At 44.9% G+C, this 10,000-nt stretch overlaps 1 protein-coding gene across 1 annotated transcript; it reads left to right on the plus strand.

Annotated features, from left to right (window-relative positions):
- Positions 1 to 5,482: 5,482 nt before the first annotated feature.
- On the plus strand, positions 5,483 to 7,775 carry prr35 (proline rich 35; the record flags this gene model as incomplete). The annotated part of the gene is made up of 2 exons (XM_080834785.1): positions 5,483 to 6,795; positions 7,055 to 7,775. The coding sequence occupies 2 exons, from the start codon at positions 5,483 to 5,485 to the stop codon at positions 7,773 to 7,775; spliced, it is 2,034 nt and encodes a 677-aa protein (XP_080690911.1).
- Between the last annotated feature and the right edge of the window lie 2,225 nt (positions 7,776 to 10,000).

Genomic DNA, 10,000 nt, shown 5'->3' on the forward strand with positions numbered 1-10,000 from the left:
CAACTGGTGCACGCGAGGTAAGTGGAATACGATGTGGGCCTTTGAGCCATGACTTTTAACTGTGTGGTAATAACATTGTGGTCCAGTTTTATTTTCCATAAGATGGTACTATCTTACTTCGTGAACTTGCAAATATTCATGATAAACCTGGTTTGCAAAGTAGGACTATTTGAAATTTTAGTTCTGACAAGGCATTTATATATTTAGTTTTACCTGTATTTCCCATGTGTAAATTAACATTATAATTGTGTTGAGTAGTCCACCTACCTACCAGTAGAGCCTTGTCATTTGGTATTTATTGGCACGGGTTAATGCAGTGATTTCGTAAGACTGTGAGCTGCTGATGTGGAATTATGTACGTTTTTTATATCATGTTGGTTATCTGACACAAATAAGTACATTTAGATTGGTTGGAATATGATGAAATAAATGCATTTAATTTATGTTTTATTCGTTGTTAGGCTGACTAATTATTTTGCATAAAATATACAGATGATGTTCCTGAGGTATTAATTGCAAAAAACATTTTTTTACATTATTTCTCATTGAACTCTTTTGTGTGTGAAGTGCGAGAGTCATTCTTAGTAAACGCATATCTACTGCCGCACAAACACAAACATCAGACAGAGCAAGGGGAAGAACAAGAGTAGAGTATAGAGTATAGAGTAAGGTGTATGTGTGTATATGGCTGTGTGTGTTTTGAGGACCTGAAAGCAAGAGTGTTTTTTAAACTTTTTAAAACATTTGTTTGTCTTTCCCTAAAGTGTTCTGGCCAGAAGACCTGTCTTTACCACACTGACTGGGCTGCTGGCTTTTCCCTGAGGTAAGCACAGGTGTACTTACACAAACCAGCTCTTTAGCTACAGCAAGCACAGCATTATGTCTACGTGCTGTGGAGCCTGTTGAAGTCATCATTCTGAATAATTGATTTTGGTCAGATTTGACAGAGACTTAAAGAAATGTTTCATTTTGACACTTTGACGTGGTTGTTACTAATAACCACATGCTGCTTTGAACTCTGAGGACTCCCAGGGAGAGTCTCCCGGAGTCACCTCCCTTACCTCCTTTTCATTGCACTCGTTTATCCCCTCTCTCTGTTTCTCTCTCATGCGGCTTTGACTGTTGTCACATGCAGTTAGTCAATGCTTTTAGCGGGACAGTAGCGTTTAATTGAGATGATTGATATTTAAGTAAAAGCGATCAGCGGTTTGGCCGAGCGTGAGCCTAAAAGCTCAGAACAGGGCCTAAGGGCCTGAAACCACCCCTATGTGTGTGTGTGTGTGTGTGTGTGTGTGTGTGTGTGTGTGTGTGTGTGTGTGTGTGTGTGTGTGTTTTAAAAAGCCCACAGACACACAGTGGGTGCAATGCAACACTAAGTATCCGGCAGTAAAATAAAAATATAAGGCTGCATAGCAAAAGTAATTGTATTGATTAAATGTCATGGCAGCTATTAGAGTCTTGTGGGAGTTAAGGACAGGTCAGAGGGTTGGTTGAGCAGGGGAAAACAGGACACCATTTACACACATTTACAAACACAACACACACACACACACAGACACACACACTGTTTGCTCCCTCTCACACTCACACAGCCATTGCTTTGCGCAATCACAAAACATTTCCCTTTTGTACATGCCGACCATTTTATTCCAATGGTGTGGATCGCCTTTTGGGTCTACAGAATCCAACTTGAATTACATTTTTTTTTAAATCATATTAATTAAATTCATAAAGTAGATAGAGATCCCCATTGGTTGTTTCTCAACTGACTCTGGCTGGCCCAATCATATCTCACTAGGCCTCCCTTTGTGTCTCAACCATTAAACATCTCTGGCTCAGTGTCAAAAAGATTGCGTGACAAAGTGAGGTGCTAAGCCACTGCGGACAAAACAAAACAGACTTTGCTGCCAAATCTCATGTTTGTTGTAGGACCTTCTGAAATAGCAGCACCATCGCTGATACGGTTGTGCACGTTGAGAAGGTACAGGAAGTGAGGGGCTTAGGTGAGGAGAGGAAGATGAGGACAAGAGAGCACAAAGGAGGAAGATGATGCATAATGGTTAAGCAGAATCTCAGATGGCTTAGCAGGCTTCAGGAGTGTGTCGTGAGTACGGTGGTTAAAACAATCGTAGAGCCATGGTACTTTTAGATTAGGCTACTTTTAACTTCAACATCTCATAAGGCCTCCCTTGATAAAGCAGCCTTTACAGCAGGGTAGCCTTTATTTACGTAAAGGTTGATAGGTTATTGTAGAACATAGCATGTCGGCTAGCTATGGGTTGGCTCTGTTTTAATGGGCTAAAAATATCTTCTTTAATATATTGTTGTATGAAGCAGAAGGTTATTGGTCCACCATTGTATTGCTAAAGCTATTAGGCTACTGGGTGAACCAGTGTACTTTTTTTTCTCTTCTTTTGGGACCTAAAATTGTGCCATGGCCCGGATGGTCATTACACAGGATTTAACCTCAAGAGTTCCAGAGCCCAAACAAACAAACTAGGCTTTCATCCCATTCTAAGCTTTGATAAATCTGTTCATGGAAAGTGACACTGGGGAATATTTAGAATTGATATCTCCAATAACAACTAGTCCATTACCACTGTATTATTTTAATGTAGCAAATGTTTGATAAAGATGCTTTTCGCACATCAGGGAATCCATATGATTCTGGACCTGATATTTTAATACTCAATTATTTCTCACCTAATGTCTTCCAACATTTACCTCATGGGACCTTTAAAATATCAGTTGTACTAATAACTTAATTACTGCAAAGCTTACACTGTAACATATTTAAACACAAATGTTCGTGCTGTGATCAAAGGTGGTGGTCCGGTCTGAGTCAAAACGGCACGACTGATTGGCAGTTGCTCACACACACACACACATGCACACACACACACACACACACACACACACACACACCCACCCACCCACAACCACCCACCCACACACACACACACACACACACACACACACACACACACACACACACACACACAGAAAGACACACGCATAGAAAGGTGCACACACAGGCTGTGTGTGTGTGAAACACAGAGATGAGAGTCAGGTCTATGGGTGCTGTAAGAGATGAAAGTGGCGCTGAAATCCATCCCCTCTCCTCTTCCTGAACCCCATCATGCTTCCAGGCCTGCATCTCGGCACGACAGCCTGGGAGAAAAATACACCACACAGCAGGTCTTCTCTCTCTCTCTCCCCTTCTCTCCCTTTCTATCTGCATCTCTGTCTTTCTTTCTCTGCCCAAAGGGTGAGACCTGGGGCGAGAAAAAGTTTTCTAAAGGGAAGAGAAACAATATTTTTGTGTAGTTGGTAGGATGATGCTACTGACTTATCGTAAGTGTTCTGACACTTCAAAGAAAATTGTATAGACAGAGCTCTTAGGATAAACACTGGAGAAATTTAAAATTTACACACACACACACACACACACACACACACGCACACAAACATACACACACACACACACACACAAACACACACACACACGTACATATGCGCACACACTCTACACAGATACACATGCCTATGTTCACAACATTATCTTTTGTTCATTACATTAGTCTTTTGTCTGATAATTGTTCATATTCAGTCACAAAACCAATTTAAGCTTTGATATGCAACCCATTAAGATGTTTTTTGAGAATTGTATTAGTCATATTAATATAGAAACATAGTAAAAATGTTGTTTCACACTCTTTAATGTGTGACATAGATTTGTCCATTGATGTACATTCAGATCAGAGTGTGTTGATTTTAATGCCGTGGACAATGGCCCAACAGGGGCTTGTTTACCAGCTCGGCTACGCGGTTCTGTGCGTAACGTGTGGTATTAAGCGCTGTGTGCGCTGATCAGAGCTGACATTTGATGTGCACATCTGATGAAGATATTTTACCTTCAGGGGGATCCCACTAATTACACCAAAGCATGGGGGTCAAACGATTCCCCCGACTTAACTCACACGGCCCTGATGAACCTACTCCCACATAACTGCCCGCTCCACACTGCCATAACTAGAGACAGTCAGTTTAAAGTTACCTTATAGAAATGCATTGAGACTTATTTGTTGAGTATTGAGCTTTATATAACACTGTATTCAATGCAATTTTATTGACATAATTCAAAACACATTAATTCAGTATTTTTTAATACAATTTTTTTAATGATATACATTTATTTATGTTATATAGTTTTAAACATACAAATAAAAAGCTAAATATTAATTTAATTTCAATAATTCCATGTTCATGTTCTGGTAGCTGCATTTCTCTAAAATAGGCTTCTCTAAAATAGGCTTTTTCATTGCACAATTAACATGTGATTGTTTTAAACATTGCCAAAGATATTATTCGGAATAATGTTTAATCATTAGTGAATTGTCATAATTATTAGAGGTACGAATACCCATATCCTCTGTAATTATTTCCTCACAGTTTGAAATATATGTGTGGAAAGAATGGGCAGGAAATTAGAATCCAAATGATGCAAACACACACACACACACACACACACACACCATTATCCTCCTGAGTGTGTGACATTCTAGGGTGGTAATGATGTCAGTTAACATCATTTACCTCCAAAGAGCATGAAAAAAAGACAAATAGATAGAAGGAGGGAGGAAGAGAGAGCAGCTGAAAGAATGCTGTAACTACCCTGACCCAGATCTAGCCACCAAGGCACTAACGATGCCCCATGGGCGTGGTGCCAACCTCTCATTATCACACACACACACACACACACACACACACACACACACACACACACACACACACACACACACACACACACACACACACACACACACACACACACACACACATACACACACATACACACACACACGCCCACCATGACTATGCCCAAAGCTGTCCTGTAAGGCTCTGTCCCAAACAAGGCACCGCACAGGTGCATGGTTCCTCAGGGCCTCCTCACACTAAACACACACACACACACACACACACACACACAAGTGGTTTTTGTCTGGTACTGCACTGGAAGTAATGAAGGCTGGCAGGTAGAGTGAGAATAGACCAAAGCTCCCTGAGGACAAGCTATTGGCAACACAGACACACAGACTGACTTTCTCTTACTCAGATGCACATTCTTATTCAAATGAACGGCAAGATGCATGCATGCATGCACACACACACACAGCTCTACAGTCATGACCGAGCCTCATCTTTTGGGGCTTGTAGATTGCTGTTGGGCGTGAAGACACCCCTCTTCTTATGGTAATGACGATATTAACAGGACAATCTGTCTCTCTTTCCGTCTTAGCCACAGCTTGAGCGGCAAACCAAACTCCTGAAGAGCAGACGTGAAGAGCTTCATCTCCGTCTGAAAAAGTATCCTGTGCAAAGCCCTTCCAGTCAACATCCACCCCCTGAGTCCACGGGGGTAGAAACCCTTCTCTCTCTCTCCTCCGTTCTTCTCTCCTCATCTCCCCCTTCTCTGGCCACCATGTCAAAGGAGGAGCAGGCCTGCAAGGTGAACATGGGGTGCACCAAGCACAAGGAGCGCAAACCCAAGAAGCCCCACTACATCCCCCGGCCGTGGGGCAAGCCCTACAACTACAAGTGCTTCCAGTGCCCCTTCACCTGCATGGAGAAGTCCCACCTGTACAACCACATGAAGTACAGCCTGTGCAAGAACTCCCTCTCCCTGCTCATCGACTCAGACTGGCCCTACAAGAAGGGCAACCTGCTCCACGCAGACCAGCTGAGGCTGCAGGCAGGGCTGGGCCACCGCAGCCCACCCAAGGACCAGGCGGAGCAGGCCGCCGCCGCATCGGAGCAGAGCCCCAGCCGAGCTCCGGAGGAAGATCAGCGAGGGGAAGAGGAGGGATCTGAGGCCAAAGGGACGGCCACTCTGCGCCTGGAACCTGCTGAGGGCGAGGACAGAGGAAGAGCCAAGCACACGAAGCAGGAGGCGGACATGGTGATGGCGGACGCGTTCTCACTGGAGGAGCAGCTTCTGCGGGCGCGGTCCTTCGAGGTGGAGAGCCGGCTGCGGCAGTACCGGCTGCCCAAGGCGTGCCTGTCCACGCCTGCGCTGCTGCCCGAGTCGTGGCGTCTGCTGAGCTGCCCGACTCAAGCCAAACCCAAAGCGGAGGCGCAGGCGGGGGAGAGGGGGGCGTCCTCGCTGTCCTGCTACCCCCCACCGCCTCCTCCTGAGCCCCCAGCGCTCAACCTGTCCCTGCTGGGCCTCAGCTACCCGCTCACCCCTGGCCTCTTCTCCTACCTCAACCCGGCCTCCTCTCACACACACGCCCAGCTCGCCACCCTGCCCTTCCTCACACACCCACACACGTCTGCCGAGCGCACCCTCCTGCCGCCGCGCTTCTACTACCCTTTCCTGTGTGAGCACTCGCTTGGCACGCCTCCCTCCCCCTTGCATCTGTCTAAGACGCTCAAATCCTCCCAGCTCAGCAGCCAGGATGCCTCCCCAGCCCCGACTACACCCCCCTACCCAGCCAAGCTCAGCCTGTGGGGAGTTCCAGCTGTCCGGCCTACTTCCACACAGGCCTCTCCAGCAGCCTGGACCTCGCCTGAGAGGGCCTCCCCAGAGCCAGAGTTACGTGCTGGAGATAGATCAAAACCAGGGGTCTGGGGCCTGGAGCATGGAGTCAAGCGCCCAGCACCCCCTTCAGAGTTATCAGAGTGCCCAGCTGAGAAGAGACCATCACTGGGTGGGGTCCCTCTAGACTTCCTTAAAAACCTCCACAGAAACACACCAAGTGGTGCCATGACTACAGATAAAGTCCTCCTAAACAGGTACCATTTGAATGAGATTATGTGTTTATGCGACTGTGTGTGTGTACGTATGTGTATGTGCTGTACTGTTTGTTCAGGGTGGTTTTCTTTGTTCATATTCATTAGATGATTTTATCTGTGGTAGTGATTAAGGCATCTCTGGGTCCTTTGCAGTTACATTTCTCAAGATTTTCAATGAATGTATAATAATTTTCATTTAAAATATTGTTTTGTGTTAAAACACAACGCTGATTAAAGCCTTCTTCGGATCTTTCTGCAGCTCTGTGAATGAGTGGTACACAAACCTGAGAAGAGCCACATCCGAGAGTCCCCCCAGGGAGGTGGTCTCACCAGCCCCTGTGGGCCGAGGAGGTGAGAAGGTGAGGGAGCAGATGGAGGACAGAGACCGGGACAGAGAGGCAGACCTGCTGGAGGATCTCTCCAGTGCCTTGCAGGAATACCATCAGGCAGAGCACCGCGCGGCCACCATTTTGGCTCAAGACGGGACCTCCGCTCAGCTCCTGTGGGACCACCTGACCCAGATCCGCTCCCAGCTCTCCCACATCACGCAGGCACTGCAGCGGACAGCCCCCAATGCGGACGGCCCTCTTGACCTGTCTGTGAAAAAGGACCTGAGTGCAACTGCACTGACACGGGACAGTGTGGCACAAAATCTCATAGGAGAGACATTGAAGGAGGACATGAGCAGTGAGTCAGAGGAAGAGGAGGAGCGAGACGAGGACGACAGACAGGAGGAGGTAGAAGATGGCGGGAGGGAGATGAAGGAGAAGAGGAAGCGTTCTCTCGATCTGCTTATTAAGCTGAACCAAACGGGAGTCGCCATGGTGAAGGGGGAGGGGATGTGGGGTGAGAGGACCACCAAGTGTGAGGCGGACTCGAGTGTTTTGCTTTTCCCTAAGCACACACACACGCACACATCCAACACACACACACCGCCTGCCAGCCACCCACACAGCCCTCTCACTGCTGCAGACACCTGAGATGACCACACACACACACACACACACACACACACACACACACACACACACACACACACAAAGAGACAACAAAACTAATTCTCACTTTCAACAAATCCTAATCCCTCTTCTACATTAAAGCAACATTAAAATATACAAACTTATACAAACACGCATACACAGCTGCACTTGACAGAGGCCAAGCAACTTATGAAGAAACTTATCCTCCAGTGCAGAACTCTCTACCCAACTGCAAGAAATCAGTTGAGCTCAATTCATGCGTCTCGACTCCCACAGTCAAACTGAGGGAGGGAGAGAAATGAACGTGACTAGTACATAATGTAAATATTATCTCTGGCTGTACCTGTTATAACACTGTAATACTGAATAATTGCATTTATTTGTCAAATGAAAAACATTGCACTATTGTACATTTGTCCTAATCACTTACTTCACTGTCTTAGTGACCTGTCTTTCTGGATAATCTCTTTTCTTTCTCACTGTGCACCTCTCGTGATGAAGTATATTATCTGTCTTCTTGTCTTGCGATATTATAACTGTTATTACAGTTGCTCACACTCATGAAACTCAATGTCCATAAAGCTTGGCTGCTCTCAGGAGTTCACACACTTATACTGATCTACTGTTTCCCTATTGAACACACTGATTCACCAAGCTTGTGTTTAATTGCTTGAAAAACGTTTAATTCAAACACACACTCACCATTACAAAATGCATACTCGATGAACTTCGTGAGATTGTGCCTGTGTGCATTACTGTACAGCAGTGATTGAATAAAGAGAACATTAAAAGGACCTCGTAGCAATTTGTACGTGGCGAGGTGGTGGGTTAGTTGCGTTAACTGAGGGAAACTTGCATCAGCATAACGCAGATTGTCATCAGCCTTACAGGTGTGGTATAAAGGTGCTGACATGGCTGGCCTGCCGCTAAAGGTGAACAGCCTCCTGAAGCTAAACTGCACCAAAGCTTACTCTTGTGACCAGGTCTATAGGTCAACATAGCACATGGGCTAGCTAGTCTTTGAGCCTCACGGACAGCGGCACTTCCTAGAGCTACAACGAACTTGAATGCCCCCTTTCTCTCCTCCGCCTTGTCACCCCACCCCAACAAAACCGGCCTTGATAATAGGTCACCTGCCAAAACGACGATCATCTCGGCTTCTCGCTGCAGACTGCGGGGTGAGGTCAACGTGTGTTGTCATGGCGGCTCATCGTCATTTTTTCGGAGGGCGGCAGCCGGACGTGGTCTGCTGGTAGGTAATCATGGTAGTCACTTCCATCAGCGTTATAATTACTGATCTGAGATCTGAGCTGATGGATATGCGCGTCTATGTAGGCCTACTGTCACATGCACGCGCAGACAAGACATTTAAGCTACGCACAATTATAGTCTGGACGACACATCGAAAATACGGTCTAAATGTGTTTCTTTTTTACGTTTAAATTGTCACCAGATTTGTTTATTTAATAGGTCAGGCATTTATATTGATTTTCATACATAGTATGCGTAGTTGATAAACTCAAAAAAATCAATACCAGGTTTTCAGCTATAACAAATATACATGACATTTCGTTGTATTTCACTAAAAATAACGTAACTACGTAGGCCTGCATATAATTAGGCTATACATTTTGTAAAAAAAATCGTTTTGTTTCTGTTAGGCTAGGCTACTGTTAAACATAGCCTGACCTACACTGCAGGTTCTGTGATTCAGAATTTATACTTTTAGATTTCGAAATACACTTGTAATTTGAGTCATGAATATATTCACACAATCTTGCACCAAAATTCACGCCTGCGTTTCAGAGGTTTTGCTACATATTTTTCTTTTAGCCTATATTATATATCAGATAATAGGACAGATCACATACACCGGAGGAAAAAAAAACAGGAATTGAGGGATTCGCCCATGTGTCTTTCTCAATTTATTAGTGGCTAAATAATGCTTTGCCTTGGCTTCTAGGTCATATTTATCTGTGTGAATTGCGCAATAATCCACTAGCCTACAGTTTATATCTTCCTGTCTTGGTTTATCGGGTCTACATTTGATATAGGCCTACACATGATGTATAGTTCTTATAATAATGGAGGATATCATTGTTCCCAAAAGGTCAGCGAATGAATCATCAGACACCCAGATCAGGTATAATGACGTTTCTGTTGTTTCGTTTTTTGTTAAGAAACTAACATTTATGTTCAATTAAATATATTGTTTTAAAAAAAAT

The sequence above is a fragment of the Sprattus sprattus genome (genome assembly GCF_963457725.1).
Source record: "Sprattus sprattus genome assembly, chromosome: 3".
In the NCBI taxonomy this organism is placed as follows: Eukaryota; Metazoa; Chordata; class Actinopteri; order Clupeiformes; family Clupeidae; genus Sprattus; species Sprattus sprattus.